The sequence below is a fragment of the Hippocampus guttulatus genome, chromosome 5 (genome assembly GCF_054856545.1).
Source record: "Hippocampus guttulatus isolate MCC_2025c chromosome 5, RoL_Hgut_1.0, whole genome shotgun sequence".
Classification (NCBI taxonomy): Eukaryota; Metazoa; Chordata; class Actinopteri; order Syngnathiformes; family Syngnathidae; genus Hippocampus; species Hippocampus guttulatus.
Window position 1 is genome coordinate 20,593,279 of NC_141265.1, and position 19,656 is coordinate 20,612,934.

Here is a 19,656-nt window from a genome sequence, read left to right on the forward strand (position 1 = left end):
TAGCCCAGTCATGCCACACGCGCGCGCGTACCCCCTCCCTTGTCCTCTGCAGCGCAGTTAGCCGCATTATTGGTTAGCTGCATTAGCTCCCTCGCTGTCCTCAGATGACTCCCCCCCCCCTCCCCACTTGTCTGTCTGCAACCCCCCAAGAACACCCCCCTACGCCGGCAGACGCTGCGTTAGAGTGTGTGTGAGTGTGTGTGTGTGAGACTGCTTGAGCTGCCGCTATCGAAAGAGGAGCAGAGAGGAGGTGAGCCACTAAGCATAACTAAACAAGCACAAGACCAAATTGGACGAAAAACTGGACTTCGTACTGGACTTGATAGGAGTCCTCCAAAGTGTACTGGACTCCTACTTTTGAAAAGGGTCGTCATCGACAGAACTGGAATGACAGAGCTGGACTCAAAAGTCTGCTTGACTCTCGTGGACTGTCACGGACTTGACGATGTATACTCTGATGACCTTGACAGGGCAGAAAGTGGACAGTAAATAATCGGCGTTCCGACTCGCGTCTGATCAAGTGACGTGTGATTCGCGGAAAAACAAGGAAGTGGTTGGAGGTAGTACCGGTAAATAGCACAATGCAGGCTATCCACCCAGGTTGTGTCTTTTGGAAATTGACGTATGTAAGAAATGGGCAGTGGGCCGCAAATTGACCCCGGGCCACAATTTGGCCACCGCCACGGGACCGACTTCTGGGGAGTCTGTGCGACGGGTCAAGAGAAGAAGGGATACGGACCCACTCGGAAGGAGAAGTTCTTAACGGAGGAGCAGGTGAGTGGGATGAGTCTCAAGTCAGATGGCGTTCTGAGCAGGATGTTGGACGTGGGATGATTCTGTTCCGGCCGAGCGGTTATCTGTGTCTGCGCCGGATTGCGATCGCCGTTGCATCCTTATTTGTTTGTTTGTTTATTGAACATAAAACATATACAGTAATAATTTGACAGAAAATAAGGTAGATAAAATAGTAAAAGTCTTCATTCAACACAGTTATTATGTTCAAGGGAGTAGGAAGAAGTAAAAAACCTATCTAGTCCTACCCCGTTATGTGTTTATATCTAATAAATCATTTTTATATCAATCAGAAAAGAAAGAAAGTAAGAAGAAAGAAGTCTCCATTAAGGCTCATACTTTACCCTTAACCGTGATATTTTTACAACTTTTGGTTTGTATCGGGATTATATACATCCACACCCTGGCACTCTTGTGTCAATTTTCTCTTGTATTCATAATGGATATTTCAATACCTTTCTCTATTTATCAACTTAGTTCTGATTTATCATTATATTTAATGTTTAGAATTTATCATTTTAACTCTGTCCATCTCGCGACCATTCCGCAATGTTTGCTAGCAATAGGTGTGGAGAAACTTCCGGATCACAGTGAACTGAATTGAATTGAATACAACTTTATTGTCAAATGAAACCATTACATTAACGTCAAACATTCGATAAACTGTGGGAAATACCTGTACAGAGAATGTAGAGTAGGACGAAAACCACAAACTGGGAACCAAACCTCCCATCATCGGGCTTTCTCACCGGTCCAGCGTGCACTAAATGTTTGCTTGGCTTGCATTTGTGCACTTGTAATAGCAACTGCTTCATTCCGCCCCAGACGGTAATCCACAAGGCCGGTTAGTGGCAGTTGTCTGGGGTACAAGGAAAATGGTTGCAGACTTCGATGGGAAGCGCCGACATGGAAGGATCAGAAAGCGACGTCACTCTGAACGCTTGGCCACCACAAGTCGGGGTTGCGTGCAGGGGTGAGAACTTCGAGAGGTGGTCTGAGCAGCACGTGGGTGTTGTGGGTCTCTGTATGCTTTTCTTTCACGTTTGTATAAACCGGTTTCCCCTTTGATAGTTCACAGTATTCACATTACAGGACAGACTTTGACGGTTTCTCATTCCCCACCATGCATGAGATATTGCGGACACTGCTGGACCATGCCGGCTGGCCTCTATCTGACCCCGTTAGCCTCTAGCAGACTCGAGTAAACTCAAGTTGACTCTGCGACACTTGAGTGTACTCTGCCTGACTCTGTTGGACTCTTCTAAACCAGACCGGACTCTGGTTTTCTTCAAATGCTTTAATTTCATTGGCCTCCCCCCCACCAGCACGACATGGATGCCAGACCTTCAGGTGGCGACACCAGCATCAGGAGCAGCCCTCCCTAAGCCCGCCTCCATCATGGCGGAGTCAGGTCTTCAGGTTTCAGTCGGTGACTTCGGCAGCAGTGTTCTGAGCAGCCTGAACGAGCAAAGACTTCTGGGACTCCACTGCGACGTCTCCATCCTTGTCCAGGGTCAGCTCTTCAAAGCCCACCGGGCTGTCCTGGCCGCGTCCTCGCTCTACTTCCGAGACCTGTTCAGCGCCGAGTCCTCCGATACGTCGGAGTGGTCCCAGTCTACGTATGAGCTGCCGTCTTCGGTGACACCCTCCTGTTTCCATCAGATCCTCACCTTCTGCTACACGGGCCGTCTCAACATGGTCGCCAGTGAGCAGCTGGTCCTCATGTACACGGCTGGGTACCTGCAGGTCCAGAACATTGTGGAGAGGAGCCTAGAGTTTATGAAGATGAAGACCACATCCTCATCACCGCACTGCTGTGACTCACAGGTGAGTTTAAGTTAAGCGTCCACCATGGCCCAGTAAACCACCACACAGACTTGACTTGTTCATGCTTTTATTCCATCGACCACGGTGAACGTAGTCCAGCAAGACCCGGAACCATGAACCACTTAGTCCAGTTACATAGAGCAGGAACCATGACTCAGTAAGTCTAGCTAGACTTGGAATCCTACCTCCCCAAATGCTTTGTTTCATTTTAATTTAACCAGAATCTGTCATGATTCGGTTTGGGACCAACAGGTGGCACTGTAGGGCTCCCCCTGCAGCTGCACACCTGTTGGTCATTATGTAATTAGTGCTTCAAAAGGACTCCCAGCCCGACCACTCATTGTCGGGTGATTGTTTGCTCTTTACTACTGTCATGTTCGTTTGTTTGCTGTTGGCTTCTGTCATGTTTGTTTCAGTCATGTTTAGTTCATTGTTATGTTTTAGCATCAGTCATGTTTTGGTCATGTGTTTGTTATTGAGAGTTTTACTGTCATTATTTGGTTTGGGACCAACAGGTGGCACTGTAGGGCTCCCCCTGCAGCTGCACACCTGTTGGTCATTAGGTAATTTGTGCTTTAAAAGGACTCCCAGCCCGACCACTCATTGTCAGGTCATTGTTTGCTTGCAACTGTCATGTTTGTTTCTGTCATGGTTCTGTTGCTGTTAGTTTTTTGCCGCAGTCATGGTTTTGTTTTACTACTTTGGATTAGTTTTGGTTGTTAGCACTTTGTTTGTTTTGGATTCAGTTTTCTCTGTTTTATTAAATATAATTCGTCAAGTTCACCCTGCTCCTCCTTCCTGCCTGCTTTTTGGGGTCCACCACCACCTTGCTACGTGACAGAATCATCCCACTGACATTACAAAACTCTTCTTCTCGGCCAAGAGTCAGTAACAAACAACCTTTGAGTCCATTTTCAGATTCCATCATCCACTTAATCCAGCAAACACAGGAATTATATTGTAGTCTAGGATCAGGAACCTCGATCTAAAAGTGTTATCGGTTTATCATGAAAGAAAGATTTAGTTTGTCTGTTTTGCCCGGGAGATCTGTCCTTGGATATTTATTGTGTTCTCTTTTATTTATGATGGCGGTTCACAGACCACCTCAACGGACGAGCTGGGACCTTTAGACCAGTCTGTGGGCCACCCGCAGGATTCCAGTCCAGACCCCTCGACCATGACTCCAGAGGACCTGATAATGGCCGTGAGCCAGATCAAACAGGAAATTCAAGACACACCCCTTGAGGACCACGCAGGAACAACTCCAGAAGAACTGAATGCGAGGTCAGAAGGTCACACAAGTTTATCTGGTCTGATTTATACTTGTATGGCCGGTCCGGATCAATAATCCAGTACTGTACATGAGATTATTCCATGAATTTATAATGATAGGCCGTATGTGTTGCATACAGTACATGGAATATGATCCTTTGTTTGTTTTGTTTTGGGGTTGTTTTTTTCTAGACTAGAGAGACCAATTAAAAGTTCATCATTAATTCAGTTCCTCTAGTCAGACCAAAACCCTGACCCAACTTGATCATGTAGACCAGGAATCATGATCTATTTAGGTACTCCATTTCTCCCCAAACCATAAGAAACCTTTATTAGTCTCGCAATGGAGAAATTCCCAATTCACAGCAGCAAAGTTATGAAAGCAAGAAGTAGAACAACAAAATATAGGAGCTGCTGGAAAGGCAGCCACTCTCGCGGTGCCATTTTGAAGTCAAAATAACATGATCTTCCATGATCTAGTTGTAGTCTGTAAATTTCCCCCAGTGTGGGACAAATAAAGGATATCTTAGTCTGCTTAGTCCTGGCCTGACTTCTGACCAGTCCTCTCTGTCTCTTCAGAGTGGACTTTGCAGGGGAGCTCCAGACCACCAGAGGGGGTGCTATCTGTTACCTGGGTGCAGCTGGGAGCCTGGTCATGGGTCTGCAGTCCTACCTCTTGGCAGGCGGACGCTGCTCGAGTTCAGAAGCGTCCAGCCTGCCCACAGACTCACCCCCAACACATGCACCGACGGAGGTGGAGCCGGAGGGTGGTTACTACGGCAACGCCACGCACTCTGGAATATACCAAAACATGTTTGGACGCCAGAGTCAGACTGGTCAGATAGTACAATTGGTCACATGACTCGTCTGAGTGGTTTGATGACATGCCTCCTGTCCTGTCATTGGTCCAGGCCAGGAGAAAATGGAGATGCTACGCCTGCCATTGGCCAGTGAGCGGCGTGCAGGCATTTTAGTGGGCGGAGACAACATGACGCTCCCCGCCAGTCTGATCAGTCAGATTGGGTATCGATGCCACCCTGCGCTATACACCAAGGGAGAACCTGGAGAGAAGCTGGAGCTGGTGGCAGGTAGGTGTGAGAGTGCGGTCACCAGGGGAAGGATTTGTCAGTTTTCATTATAATTTCATTATTATTCTATTCTATCGTTGAGTTTTCTGTTTTTACATTTTTTAATGTATTTCTTGTGTGCAAGGGGGAAAAAAACATCACAGTAAGGAATGTAATCCCGAAATGAAGGCATTTAGAGTCAACTCTAAAGGGTCATGTATGAAATGAATTGCCCAAGACGAAAACAAAGGACATGGCCGTATAATTAGTTACTTTTTGTTCATGTAAACTGTAATTTCATTTCGTTTTTTGTTTTTCATTTTTCACAAAGATGTTTGTTCAATTTTAGTTTTTGTTATTTTCTTAGCTTCCGTTAACGAAGATGATCTCGGTGGTCACTCAATTTGAAAATATGACGTCTTGGCATGTGGCGAGATGGCAGCCGAGTGGTCAGCACGTCCTTTTTGGCTTGCTTCAAATCCGGCCTTTGGCCCACATTTTGTGGAATTTCTTGTTCTCCTCGTAGCATGATAGCTTTATTATTGAGTTCTAAATAAAATAATGAGCCAACTATTGATATGCAATAGTGACTTAGCTCCATAGCTCCCAAGGGTCCTCCTACAGCAAAGTGTTACAGTGACCCATTTTAACTAAACAAGCCAATTCATGCTAATATGTGTGTGTTTGTGTGTGTGCGTACGTGTGTGTATGCGCGCACACAATTACATGTGCGTAGGTTCGGGCGTGTTGATGACGCGGGGCCAGCTGATGAACTGTCATCTTTGTGCGGGGGTGAAACACAAAGTTCTGCTCAGGAGGCTGCTGGCGACCTTCTTTGACAGGTTAGCGTAGCATATCTTCGATCAGCTTAGTATGTTAACATAACAACAATCCTCGTGTCGTCTTCCCGAAGGTTCTGACCTACACCACCTGTGTCGTGTCTTCACGAAAAAACCTAACACGCAAATGACAAACGGACGTGACATCATCTGACAGTGTATGACCTCTTCAGAGTCATGTTATGGCCTCATTGGACATGACATGAAATATGGACATGAGACATGATATGATGTCATGAAATCATTTTGTTACCTTGTCGGACATGACATCATCAGAGTTTTTCAAGTTGTTTTCCGAAAGTGTTGTCAGCATGGAGCCTTGGCCAGGACGCAGCTGCTTTACATGACTGCTCTGATACATGCCGTGTGTGTGCATGTATGGGCACTAATTGGCTTGTTATGGTATCCATAGAAACACCTTGGCCAATAGCTGCGGGACGGGGATCCGCTCCTCCACCAATGATCCGAGCCGGAAACCGCTGGACAACCGAGTGTTAAACACCGTCAAACGTAAGCCACATCTGACGCGTCGGCTGTGTTCCCAATCATCCATTTATTACCTGCGATCACAAATTTATATTGTGCTGTCGTCTAAAACAAAATCACAATACGGAACCTGTTCGGCTTATGAAATGTACTTTCTCACTCTCTCCCACTTGTTTGAGTTTTTTTTGGGGGGGGGGGGGTGCAGGCTAATGAGATCACCCTTGTGAGGGTCACTTATTTACCAATTTTCGCGAAATGGCAATCGGGTCCAGTCCCGCTCCACCGCCAATGGTGGGGCTCCGTCGTATAGGGCAAGGATGGGCAACTCCGGTCCTTGAGGGCCAAATATCCCGGATGGTTCATGTGCCTCCCGCTTCAACGCACAAGATTTAAATGATCAGGATTGTTATCCAGCTTCTGGAGAGGTTGCTGATGAGCTGATCATTTCAATCAGGTGTGCTGAAGGAGGGAGATTTCAAAAAGATCCAAGACGCCGGCCCTCGAGGACAGGAATTGCCCAGCCCTGGTATTCGACACATTGTACTGCATAGTTGAGTCAATGAGTGATTCCCAACACAGCCGATGACTGATGATGATGACAATGCCAAATAAGCATGGGTCTAATGAAGCCCGTCCTGCTCAGTGTACTGTCAGAACTTTGCTCCGGGCTTCAAGGAGAGCGAGATGAACGTGATCGCAGCCGACATGTGCACCAACGCGCGCAGAGTTCGCAAGCGATGGCTGCCCAAGATCCAATCCCTGCTGCCCCGCAGCGGCGGCGGGAGGAAGATCCGGAGGGGGGCCGCGGGACGAGGAGGAGGGGACAGCTTGGACGTGGATGCGCGTCAGCTCAGCGTCGCCCCCTACTTGTGCCTGGAGGTGGCTGGGGATGGCACACAAAATCAGGAACAGCACCACCGCCTCCTCCTCTGCGCCGCCTCCTCATCCTCATCCTCCTCGTCCTCACCATACCCCCCGGATGCTGACCGCAAGGGGGCGGAACCTCCAGACAGCCAATAAGCATTGGACTACACCTGTCCAACAGCCTGTCTGTCCCCTAACTCATTTCCTGTCTGTCATCCGACCTCACTACCCGTCTAGTTGAGTGTCCCCTATTTCACTTCCTGCCTGTCCCCTACCTCACTTCTTGGCCTGTCCCTACCTCAGTTCCTCTGTCCCTACCTCACTTCTGATATGTCCCCGAACTCATTTCCTCTGCCCTTACCTCACTTCCTGTCTGTCTCCTAACCCACTTCCTGTCTATTCCCTACCTCACTTCCTGTAGTCCCCGCTCAGCCGCTTTGCTGCATGTTACCAGCTTCTTGGCCACTTGCAACGGGACTTATAATGATAATGATGATGATGATGTTGATGTCAATAAAGCTTATGTAAGAAAGCCTTTATCAGTCTCGCAATGGAGAAATTCCAGATTCACAGCAGCAAAGTTATGAAAGGAAGTAGAAGAACAACAAAATATAGGAGCTGTTGGAAAGGCAGCCACTCACGCGGCACCATTTTGAAGTCCAAATAACAAAAATAACACAACACAACACATAGGACACAGACAGTCGTGCAATCTTCACCACTTTTCTGCATACACTTTGTTGTCTGAAGCAGTTATAGATGAAAGAGGAGAGGATCAAAGAGTCCTTTCACCAGTGGATCAGAGACGTCATGCTGAAAATGTGTAAAATCACTTTTGCTCTTTGACCTTTCATTTCTGGCCACATTCCAATCCCCTTTTATGGGAGTCACTGAATATCAAAAGTGGATTAATATTAACAATATTTCAAATGCACGTTTTACTGTACCACGTTTGCTTGACATTTCCCCCCGCACTCACAACTTTATTAATAAAAATTTAGCACTGTAATGGAAGTGGGGGCTCGAGTTTATCTACATTTCAATCTGTGGTGCTTTTGACTTTTTTTTTTGTTGCTACTTTGACAAGTCAAACACGGCAGTCGTCGACAGTGGACGTCATTGCGCGGCACATTGCATACTGGGAAATGGCGTTCGCCCGCCGAGAGCCAACCTAATATTCCAGCCAATCCCAGCAGCGCTGCCTTTTCTTCAACCAATCGCAGCACTCCACAAATTTCACTTGGTCCGTCCAATAACAAATGCCAAAAGCGTGGACCGCGCTCGGCCCAATCGCGACGCCTTGACTAGGTTGCCAGCCAATCGGGGCACAACAACAGCAATGACGCGACTAGTCACTACGGCTGCGCGTAGAACAGACAGCTGATAACTCATCTATTATGCTACTTGGCTAAATCCAAATCATCCAGGAAAGTGAGTGGAGGCCGCCGTTGGACACACCGGAGGACCAAGCCCAAAGTAAACACGTCCGCGCGCACCGTGGCGGGGGGCTCGGGTCCCACTCGCGCTCGGCTCGGCCGCAAAGTGTCGCTGCGCGTCGGGAGGCTGCCTGGCCGCTCGGCGCCTTCAGACAAAGCTCAGCTAACATGCTAACGTGCTAATTAACACTCCAGCGGCCAACGCGAGCCATCCAGCCAGCGACCGAGGTAGCTTCGATCTTGCTTTTGCTTTCACGGCCAACTCCATTCGCGTGCTTTCTTCCGTCCACGGGCGTGCGAGCCGCCCTCGCCCGTTCTCGCTTCTCCGAGTGGCAGCGACGTGATGAACGTTGTATAGCTAGCTCGCGTAGCCGCTCTTGTGCGTCGGCTTGCCCGCCATCTTTTTGCACTAGCCAGCTAGCGAGCGAGCGTCGCGCTGGGCTGTGAGAAAATGGGCAAGCCCGCGAGCGCCTTTCATCGTGGAGCCACGTTTGCGCCCACGTCGGCCGACAAAAAGGGCTTCGTGCACGCCGAGATGCGCCCGGCTGACAGCCGGGCTAAGTGCGGGGATTGGCGAAGCAGCCGCTACTGTCGGCCGTTAGCTTGTGCGTTAGCAGCCGTCGTTAAGCATCTGCAAGCCGCCAATCCAGGCGAGTTCACTTTTGCTTTGGCTTTTAAAAATTTTTTTTTGCCTTTCACATGCTTCGATGCACTTGTTGGACGTTTGGACACGACGGTGCGCGAATGGCGCTTGCAAACGGTCGTCACGCTACCATCAAAGGCACCATTTGCTTTACTTATCTCAAATCAATTTTTCCAATCCTTAAAAAAAACATACAACAGTTGGGTGTTTACCTGCCAGTCATCCGATGCGCCGTTTTGCGAGCAAGTTTAAAATGCAGCCCGGCATTATTTTCAAAGTTCCGAAAGCGTTATTCCTTCCTCACCTAAAAACCAAAAAAGTTCAAGTATCACCTCTTAATTAGATTTTACTTTTTATTAGGTCTCCCGTAGGAGAAACCTGTCTCGGAGGACAGTCCCTCTGTGCTGCTACCTACATTGAGCAAAAAAAAAAAATACACATACACTAATGAGAGAAATTTTAACGTAATACGTGACATGTTTTGACATGCCAAATGTCAATTTTAATGTGGTAAATGTCCTCTTTGAATGTGATACATTGATGATACATTTTGACAATTTCATTTGACCTTCGACTCAGTCAAAACTAAGCAATTCCCTCCGTTTCAGGTAGCAGGCAAAGGAGCCCTGTGCAAGTATGTTTCCACTTTTAAAATATGCAATCTTTGGCAATCTTGGATTTTTTTTAACTGCCATGTAGTTACATGGGTACCTACTTTGATAGGTATGACACAAAAGTGAGTCCTTTGCAAATGACCCAACCGAAAGGAATTGCTTTGTTTTGTTTTGCCGAAGTCAAGCTTCCCATGTTTTAACTTATCATGCTGGAATGTGAAACTCGGCACGTTATAACGTAATTGTGAATGTTGATGGGAAAACGAGCACCACGGATTTTGATGATGGGTTCCAGAGAAATGTTATTTATTTTTAATTTTTCTGGTCAAAATTTCAATTTGCATATTTCTCATCAGAGATCAACTTTTTGTTCCATTTGCCAATTAAAAAAGACCTCCGACTGGCAGACGAGTTTCAGTTCAAAACATCTAACAATGAGCTCAATAGTGCACAGAATTCGGACAAGTTCTGAGTCAACGCAACAAAACGTTTGGAATGTTTCAAGCGGCGACACTTGCCCCAAAGAATTGACTTTGCTCAAATTGAAGGCTTTTAAGTTAAGAACAACCAACAAAAGCCTTGCGTTCTTTTACTGTAAATTCGTGATGATTCAACTCCTGGTTTGATCTGTCACTTTTGTGAGGAAAATCAGCAAAAATGTGGATTGTTTTCCAAAGTAAAAGTGGATATTTGCAAAAAGACAGAAAGGTGTCGGTCTGCGTTTATGAGGGATGACAGGAATTGGAGATAATTTCATGTTGACAAGCAAGGGGATAGAATTATTGTTAATATTTTTTGGGGTGGGGGCAGGTTATCAATTCATAAAAAAAAAGGATGGGTTCATAAAATTTTAAAATAATGAGCTGCGAGCCCTACTATGCATATGTCATGTTTTTGTAACTACTTGTGAAAAGGGTGAAATGGTGCAGCTGACGACAATTTGAAGTTGAGCGCAGTTTCAAAACGATTGCCGCCCTCTCAAGCAGGTTGCGGATGAAGTCACTCACCCATGCCTTGTGAATTGGTGTGTTTGTCAGGTCGTACGATGGGAGTTTGTCTCCTGGAGGGAAACGTCCAGCTGAAGGAACAACGCAAGTGACACAAAAGCACGCAGGCACCCACGCACGCTCCCACCCGCGCACCCCCTCGGACCAACAGAGGGCCTTTTCCCTATTTCCCTCCCGCGGTCAGACGCTGCATCCCCACGCCGCATTAGCGCGTCGCCGCCGTCCACCATGTCGGACGCCCCCGAGGCTGCCCCTCCGAGTCCCCCCACCCTCACCAACCCACCTCCGCCGGAGGTCACCAACCCCACCAAGCCCGGGAGGTGAGCCGCCGCAAAGTCTCGCCACAACATCAACACGTCGTCAATCTCAAATTATCTCCCATCGCCAATGGAGGCTTAAAAAAACCTCCCAATTTATCACGCCGACATTGTCTGATCACCTGTTGCAAGCGTTAGCGGCTAACGGCTAGCAGTGTAGCAAGTGTCCCATATCGACTGTTGAGAACTGTGGGGCTTCTTTCCAATGGCAGTTGTATGGGCAAAGAGGTGTTTGAAGCAGGATTTGTCAAATTGGGACACTCGATTGCTGCTGTGGCGCTGATGTCAATTCATCCCATCCATCCATTATCCGGACCACTTTTATCCTCACAAGCGGTGCCAGAGCCTATCCCATCCGTCTTCGGGCAGTAGGCGGGGGACACCCTGAACCGGTTGCCAGCCAATCGCAGGGCACGCAGAGACGAACAACCGTCCGCACTGACAGTCACACCTAGGGACAATTTATAGTGTTCAAGCAGCCTGCCATACATGTTTTTGGAATGTGGGAGGAAACCGGAGTACCCGGAGCAAACCCACGCAGGCACGGGGAGAACATGCAAACTCCACACAGGAAGGCCGGAACCGGGATGAAACCCACGACCTCTGCACTGTGAGGTTGACGCGCTAACCACTGGACCACTGTGCCGCTGTCAATTCATGTCGTTGCCCAAAATCAACACCCCAAAACATTTTGCTGCGCTGCATGCTTGAAATTGGAGAGAGTAATGCTGTTGATCCCAAAATGAAAACCAATTGGTTGTTCACCACTTCTTTTCTCTTGCGTATTTACCTTTCTGGTTCTTGAAAGAAGCAGAAAGGTATATTATTTGATTTTATCCACAAAAAAATAAAAATAAAATAAAGGAAGCGCATTTTTATTTGGTTACAGATGTTGGATGCAGAAAAGTAATCTCGACGATCAAATAGATAGGAGAATGAGATACGCAATAATTGGTGGTTCCGAATTCGTCAGCCTGTGCACAAATTGTGGATGTGGATGTGTGTGTGTGTGTGAGTGTGAGAGAGACAGCTGACATTTTGTTTGTGGGTTTTCATTTGTGTGTCACCAGGGTGACCAATCAGCTTCCTGGTTGGTGTTATTGCTGACAATGTGTGTGAAGGAAGAGCACTCATGACGGGTTGTGTGTGTGTGTGTGTGTGTGTGTGTGCGCGCGAGCAGGAAAACCAACCAGCTGCAGTACATGCAGAACGTGGTGGTGAAGACGTTGTGGAAGCATCAGTTTGCGTGGCCTTTCTACCAGCCCGTGGACGCCATCAAGCTGTGCCTGGCGGTGAGTGACGCCCGCTTGGCGCCGCACCAGTGGGAAGGGCAGGGGCTAAGCGTGTTGCTGTGTGTGTGTGTGTGTGTGTGTGTGTGTGTGTGTGTAGGATTACCACAAGGTGATCAAGAACCCGATGGACATGGGCACCATCAAGAAGCGTCTGGAGAACAACTACTACTGGAGCGCCAGTGAGGCCATGCAGGACTTCAACACCATGTTCACCAACTGCTACATCTACAACAAGGTGCGCAGGCACAACCGACCCACCCACCCCCACCTCCATTGCAATTATTTTCCCTTGTCCCATCTGTTCGCTGACATTTTTTGTGTGAGTGTGTGTGTTCAACAATATGCCTCCGTAGAGTTGAATTGGCACTTTAAAGTCTTAAAAAAAATTCCTGTACCTGTTCTCGAGTACTACTTTATAGGTGCATGTGAACACCACAGGTATGTTGTCATGAGTCGCCAGTTGACAGGTGTGCATTTTTTGCGTAGCCGACAGACGACATCGTGCTGATGGCGCAGGCGCTGGAGAAGATCTTCCTCCAGAAGGTGGCGCAGATGCCTCAGGAGGAAGTGGCACTGCTGCCGCCTGCCCCCAAAGGCAAGAGCAAGAGCAAACAGCTGCCCGCTGCCGCCACCACAGGTACGCCGCAGCACCGCCACGTCCGCTTGGACAAGACCACGCCACATGAGTGGACTTGACTTGAGTGTATCCACGTATCTCTGTATGAGATGTAGTACCGTAAATGCAAGTGTGTACTCGGGAATGACACGATCCTGATTCTGCGGAGAACAACTTTAAAAAGGTGATTTTATGCGGGCATTAAAAAAAAGATTTTTGGGGGGGACTTTTTCCCTACAAGATATCGTGACTTTAAAAAAAAGTCTTGGAAACAAGAATTATACTATTTAAAGTAAGCATTTTTGAAAAAATAGCCGAACAAACCTGATGTGAAAACAAATTGGAACAAACTAAAAAAATAAATGCCTCAAGGGAATCAAAAGTACTATTCGAGGATGAATCCACGATATCGTGACTTGAGCTTACTCAACTCGAGTACGGTATGAGAGCAGAGTAGCAGACTGCTTATTGTTGTCGTGTTTGTGTGTCAGTGAGTCAGCAGGCGGAGTCTTCGGCGTCGCCCCCCGCCTCCTACCCCTCCCCCTCCCAGACGGCCGTCATTTCGACCACGCCCACAAACGTCCAGGCCACGCCTCCCGCACCCCCGCCAACACAGCCGCCGGCCACTATGATGCCGTCTGCGCAGCCCGTCGTCAAGGTAGGCGCCAGCGCGCTCCTCCCGTAATGCTTCTATTCAGCTTCCGGCCGCCCCGCTGGTCTTCGCCCTCGCTAGTAAGACAATTCGTTGCGCCTGTCCGACCCGACTGAATGACACGACTGCGCTCCGTGTTACTCGTGAGACAAAACTAGATGAAGGGTTTCGTTAGGAGGAGAAACTCTGCGTAAGATGTAAGAGTCCCGTTCGGTGTGCCAACAGAAGAAGGGCGTGAAGAGGAAAGCCGACACCACCACGCCCACCACGTCGGCCATCTCGGCGGGCCGCGCCGACTCGCCCACCGCGCAGGACGTCAAGCCCGCCAAGCTGGCCTCGGCCCGCCGGGAGGCCGCCGCCCGCCCCGCCAAAGCCCGGCGGGAGGCGGGCGAGGAGCCGGCGGCCGGCGACGTGGGCGGCGGCGGAGGCGGCGCGGCCGTCGGCGGCGGCCGCAAGGGGGGGAAGCTGGGAGAGCAGATGAAACACTGCGACGCCATCTTGAAGGAGATGCTGTCCAAAAAGCACGCCGCCTACGCGTGGCCCTTCTACAAGCCCGTCGACGCCGAGGCCCTCGAGCTGCACGACTACCACGACATCATCAAGCACCCCATGGACCTCAGCACCGTCAGGGTAACCGCCGTTTGTCATTCGTCCTTTTTACAACAAGCGCTGCTGATTGTGAAAATAAATGTGCACGGTCGCTCGTATATACACTTGACAGTGAACAGGGAAGTGCGTTTCTTGCATGTACTCATGGAGACTGCCAATACCAGCCATGGATATTCGGGCAAATGTTTTTTTAAAAATCTGACGCGTATGGGGCGCCATGGTTTTCAACTTCTTGTTGACGTGAGCCACACACGTTGCCACTTGAATGCGCCGCCACTGCACACCAAAAGACGAGATGAGACCACGCTGACGCCGTCACCTGAAGCTTGCTCGGCGCCCTCCTTTCTGCGTGCATATCACCAAAATAACTTCAAGCTCGGGCATTTTCAAATCTACGCCCACAGTTGTTGTGTCATTTATTTTTTTAAAAATTGTATTCCGTCTTGTGTAAGTTGTGTTTCCACTGTGCTGAAAGGCAGCGTGTAACGCGGCGGCGCTTTTGTTGCAGAAAAAGATGGACAAAGGCGAGTACTGTGACCCACAGAGCTTCGCCACCGACGTCAGGTTAATGTTCTCCAACTGCTACAAGTACAACCCCCCCGACCACGAGGTGGTGGCCATGGCCCGCAAGCTACAGGTAACATCGCCGGCCGGCCGGCCGCCCACATTGCAACTTGTTCAAACGCGGCCGCCGGGACAAAGAGAATACTGAGTAGAGTTCTATCATTAACTTTATGCACAGTCATTTAACGGCATGTTTTTTTTTTAAGAATTATTTTTGTAAATGCCTCCGAAAAATCCAGATTTGCTCCCCGCAGAATCACAGTTGTTCTCCGTGAAATCAAGACTTTCTCTGCGGATTCTTGGGGGTGGGGGGATTCAGAGGCCATCTGGCAGGGATGACTTGACTTGAGTTGTTATTTTTAGGACTTTTAGGACAGAAACTTGGAACGACTTGACTTTGGACTTTGTTTCTAAGTGACTTGACTTTGACTTGAACCGCATGACTTGCAAGTCATCTTGTGGATTTTTAACACAATTTGCCTTGTTAAAAAGGAGAGTAAGAAAGAGGAGGGGAAAAAAGGGTTTTGTTTCATTCGCGTCAACCTGGCAAGCTCATCAGTGTGAACCTAAACACCAACTATTTGGCGGACTAGCGCGGGGGCACCGTAAACGAGGGTCGGCCGCACGGCGCGCTTCCAAGCGGCGAGCTGTGATTTTTGCGGCAAATAAGCTTACAAGTGGGCGTCGGCATGCTTGTCCGAGCTCCCGACGGCGCGGGCTCGGTAGCGGCTGTCGGGCTGACGGCCGCCATCTCGCGGCAGGATGTGTTCGAGATGCGCTTCGCCAAGATCCCGGACGAAGGCGTGGAGGCGTCGGCACCGTCCACGACGCCATTGGTTAGTAAAAGCACGGCCTCGTCCGACAGCAGCAACAACTCCTCCTCAGACGAGTCGTCCGACTCAGAGGAGGAGCGCGCCACGCGGTTGGCTGAGCTACAGGAGCAGGTTGGTGCTGCCGGCCAATCCCAGGTCAAGAACATTCTACTTGTCTCCTCCTCGAGCTAGCGCACGTTTCGGTCCGCTCGCCGCGGACGCTGACGAGCTTTTCCCATCCAGCTGAAGGCTGTGCACGAGCAGCTGGCCGTCCTGTCGCAGGCGCCCGTCAGCAAGCCCAAGAAGAAGAAGGAGAAGAAGGACAAGGACAAGAAGAAGGACAAGGCCGACAAGACGGCCGCCAAGGCCAAGCCCGACGACGACAAGAAGCCCAAGGCCGCCGCCCAGCAGCCCAAGGCGGCTAATCAGAAGAAGGCGCCGGCGCGCAAAGCCAACAGCACCATCGCCGCTGCCAGGTGAGCGTGCGCTTTACGTCCGCCGCTGTCGGCAGCAATGTCACCAACTGCACAGAACGAGTGCATCAAAAGCCTCCGCAATAAATACTGGCAGTGCTGGGCAAAATGGAGAAAATGTCCTATGCCACTCCGTCGTCCCCCCAGACAAGCCAAGAAAGGCACCAAGGCGGCGGGGGGAGGCTCGGCCAACGGCGACGACGGGGGCGGAGGCGGCGAGGAGTCGTCTTCTCTGCCAATGTCGTACGACGAGAAACGCCAGCTGAGTCTGGATATCAACCGCCTGCCCGGAGAGAAGCTGGGCCGCGTGGTGCACATCATCCAGTCCAGGGAACCTTCCCTGAGGGACTCCAACCCAGACGAGATCGAGATCGACTTTGAGACTCTCAAGCCGTCCACGCTCCGAGAACTCGAGCGCTACGTCAAATCGTGCCTGCAGAAGAAGCAGAGGAAGCTCTTGCGTGAGTCGCACCCGCACAAACGCAAACGAACATCACGTGACGAACCAGCTTACTCGATGACTGCGACTGGCTGTCTAAAACGGAGATGAACGATGTACCGCAATGAAACTTGGTGCTCGTCTGGCTTGGTGCTTAAAACCACAAACGCGTTTGGCGCTCCACCGGCAAAGACCCAAGTAGGGGCCACGTCATCATAAAGCCTCACCGCTTACGTCGACGTTTACCCAATCATAGTCAGAATGCGCTGTTAGCATCTGCAAGGCAAGTTTGCATAGCATCAATTATACTTGTGTGTGGTATATTATAGTCGGGACATGCAATCAGCAAACACTTGATCATTTTCTTAATCGTTGTAGAGGATCACGAGGCTGGCCGCGAGTCGGTGATCGCACGCTCGCTGATCAAACCCGCGATCGCTCTTCTGGTGGGACAATTATGCCCGAGTTCACCACTCAACAGTTTGTGCAGGGAGTCATTCCTCGACATCTGCGATAACCCCGCCCACCGCCCCTTGACACTCCAAAGTACCCTGAATGCACCATCTTGCTTGTGTAGGAAAGGCGTTGCGTAAGCGATATTAAATCACAATGTTAAGTAGAACGAGCACTTTGTCTTTTAGCTCTGAGGGGTGTGGCTTGGCAGAGATGAACCCCGCCCCAAACACATGAGCGTGTTGGAGAGCGCAGGTGACTTATATGAGGCGCCTCGCACTGGCCGGGTGTGTCGGGGCTGGTCTCATTTGTCTGCTTGCAACCTTATGTCTGCCGTTTGCGCGACCGCTCCGTTCTCATCAAGGCGACGGCGAGAGCCAAATGTCGGCAGAAGCGACGCGATGCTTCGTGCGTGGCGCCGTTTGATGGCGGCAGACGACGTCGCATCATTGGCGCGCGACACTAATCAATTCACGCAGGATCCCATTAGCGAGGCAGACAAAAGCAACGATGTTTGTACGCCATTGTGATTGGGCCATCGAAAGCTCACCACTCTCTCATGAGCGCGTGTGGCGCATTAAATGGAGGGACTCCTAAATTTAGCGCGAACATATTGTGTAATGCTGAATCCAAAACTAGTCTAGAAGCATCTGAAGGTTTTTTTTTCCTTTGTGACTGCAAAGCTTAGCGACAGGTGTGCTTGCTTCAATGGCGCAATAAAAGCATTTTGCCAACAAATCCAGAAAAAGACACTCCGCAAAATTGACAAATACAAGGAACGATAAAAGTTGGTCCCATTTTTCACTCACGAGCTCACCTCTTGTTATCGTTTGTGCAAGAAAATGGAACTGCCATTCATTTGGAATCATCTCCATTGGTTTGGGAGCAATGAAACGATTTTTTTCCTTGCGAAAAATTCAAGTGACATCAGTGGCACAGCTGGAGACAAGAGATAAGATAAGGTAAGATAAGATATCCTTTATTTGTCCCGCAATGGGGAAATTACAATCAGAATTCAGAAAGGAAAAACGCTGGGTAGGGAGAGGGAAAAAAAACCACGCTCGAACTATCCTCTTCTGAGGATAATTTAAGTCCAGGATAGGATTGCACTCGATAGATGCACCCGTTACAAGTTTCTAGACGATCACCCATGCCTGATCTTCAAAAAAAAAAAAAAAAGCCAGATTTGTTTTTGTTGTCAAAGCCAACAGCATAAAGACACAATTTTCCAAACTTGTCTTGCAATCTGACCCAAACCATTGGAAAAGGACTCTCTTGTCTCGTTTGAAGTCTGCAATTTGGCCCGTGGAAGCTGGTTGTCACGTGCGGTCACCATGACGACGACTGCCGCCAAGCGACTCGATACAACCTTTCGCCGTCGACACCACGTTGGGAACTCAACATTTGTTCTTTTCTTTCTAGAGAAGCAAGCTGGAGGCGGGGCCTCGGGAGGCGGGGCTAGTCGTTTGAGCGGGAGCTCGTCTTCCTCGTCTGACGACAGCTCCTCAACGGGAACGTCCTCTTCCTCAGACACAGACTGAACACACACCGACATGCACACACCTTCTGGACTTGTTACACACACACCCCACACACACACACGTACGTATATAAATATATAAATATATACATTCAAGTACACACACACACATACACACCCTGATGTATGTACATAAGCTCAGCTGTTTTTTTTTTTTAGCATCTAGTCTTTTGTTTTTTGAATTTTGTTCTTTGTGGAGGAAAAGAAAAACTCGACACGCTTGCCGTGAAAAGAATGGGACAAATGTGTCGGCCTCACGGGGGGGTGTCACTGTTTTTAGGGGCGGCGCAGTGTTTCTTTGACAGACGTTTCTAGCCAACGAAAACATTTCGTGACGTTGCCGCTTGCCCCACCTTTCCACCAACACTACATGTCTCACTTCCTGTCGGGAGACCCGCCTCTCGCCGAATAATGGTGCGAGGGGGAAATACGTTTTTAATATTTGAAATTTTACGTTCTTAATCTGTCTTGTTTGGCCACCCCCCCGTGATGACATCATTGATGTCATCGTCCGGTTGGTCAGACCCTGCGGCTGGCGTGCGATGGACGTGCGGGCGAGTTTGTTTTTAGTTGCTCTACTAGTTTTTTTTTTTTTAATTTTACTAAGAAAAAGGAAAAGAGTGATTTGATGTGTTTGCATGCACTCCGTCGGGCCGTACGTCAGCACTGTATAGTAGCTTCCTGTATAGTAGCTTCTCGTCAAGTAGCTTCTTGTGTAGTCGTCGTGCTACACGCGTGTGCTACACGCCAACACACGAGAAGCCAGAAGAAAAAAAAAAGTCATTTGGTGTAATTACTGATATGGGATCCTTATTTTCTGACTTCCTTTCTTTTCATAAATAAACATAAAGTGACCTTGGCCTGGCTCACTCTGCCCTCATTTTTGCCTGTTTCTCGCGTGAGCATGCTCACGTGAAGCTTGGATTTCTTGGATACATCGATTCAAACATTGAGTATGGCACATGTAAGTGAATTAAAATGTCGGGACGTAGAATCTTTTCACACACTGGTGATGATGGAGCCATGCCCCTGGCGTGTGGGC

The 19,656-nt window shown here is 49.1% G+C and overlaps 2 protein-coding genes across 5 annotated transcripts; both read left to right on the forward strand.

Moving 5' to 3' along the window:
* Nucleotides 1-98: 98 nt before the first annotated feature.
* LOC147205449 (nucleus accumbens-associated protein 2-like) lies at nt 99-7,686 on the forward strand. Of its 3 annotated transcripts, XM_086112470.1 has the most exons (9): nt 99-250; nt 2,118-2,430; nt 2,539-2,619; nt 3,719-3,903; nt 4,471-4,727; nt 4,803-4,979; nt 5,695-5,800; nt 6,210-6,307; nt 6,927-7,686. In XM_086112470.1, the coding sequence occupies exons 2-9, from the start codon at nt 2,128-2,130 to the stop codon at nt 7,301-7,303; spliced, it is 1,584 nt and encodes a 527-aa protein (XP_085968596.1). In that variant the 5' UTR covers nt 99-250; nt 2,118-2,127; the 3' UTR covers nt 7,304-7,686. The 3 variants fall into 3 exon arrangements, with proteins under 3 accessions (XP_085968596.1, XP_085968594.1, XP_085968595.1); XM_086112468.1 differs by having other exon boundaries at nt 2,118-2,619; XM_086112469.1 differs by lacking the exon at nt 99-250 and adding an exon at nt 257-774 and having other exon boundaries at nt 2,118-2,619.
* An 805-nt stretch (nt 7,687-8,491) lies between these two features.
* Nucleotides 8,492-19,473, forward strand: LOC147205450 (bromodomain-containing protein 3-like). Of its 2 annotated transcripts, none has more exons than XM_086111216.1 (12): nt 8,492-8,623; nt 10,878-11,167; nt 12,345-12,456; nt 12,554-12,691; nt 12,943-13,093; nt 13,564-13,730; nt 13,950-14,354; nt 14,842-14,970; nt 15,659-15,865; nt 15,953-16,185; nt 16,330-16,643; nt 18,497-19,473. In XM_086111216.1, the coding sequence occupies exons 2-12, from the start codon at nt 11,076-11,078 to the stop codon at nt 18,613-18,615; spliced, it is 2,067 nt and encodes a 688-aa protein (XP_085967342.1). In that variant the 5' UTR covers nt 8,492-8,623; nt 10,878-11,075; the 3' UTR covers nt 18,616-19,473. The 2 variants fall into 2 exon arrangements, with proteins under 2 accessions (XP_085967342.1, XP_085967343.1); XM_086111217.1 differs by having other exon boundaries at nt 15,659-15,841.
* The last annotated feature ends 183 nt before the right edge of the window (nt 19,474-19,656 follow it).

What these genes read in the sequence shown, in the direction of transcription:
- LOC147205449 (XM_086112468.1), top strand. Translation starts at nt 2,128, where the DNA reads ATGCCAGACCTTCAGGTGGCGACACCAGCATCAGGAGCAGCCCTCCCT. An exon ending in CGCACTGCTGTGACTCACAG is followed by an intron (nt 2,620 to 3,718) that starts GTGAGTTTAAGT and finishes GGCGGTTCACAG; the next exon opens with ACCACCTCAACGGACGAGCT. An exon ending in CTGGCGACCTTCTTTGACAG is followed by an intron (nt 5,801 to 6,209) that starts GTTAGCGTAGCA and finishes TGGTATCCATAG; the next exon opens with AAACACCTTGGCCAATAGCT.
- LOC147205450 (XM_086111216.1), top strand. Translation starts at nt 11,076, where the DNA reads ATGTCGGACGCCCCCGAGGCTGCCCCTCCGAGTCCCCCCACCCTCACC. An exon ending in CCATCAAGCTGTGCCTGGCG is followed by an intron (nt 12,457 to 12,553) that starts GTGAGTGACGCC and finishes GTGTGTGTGTAG; the next exon opens with GATTACCACAAGGTGATCAA. An exon ending in GCCCGCTGCCGCCACCACAG is followed by an intron (nt 13,094 to 13,563) that starts GTACGCCGCAGC and finishes TTTGTGTGTCAG; the next exon opens with TGAGTCAGCAGGCGGAGTCT.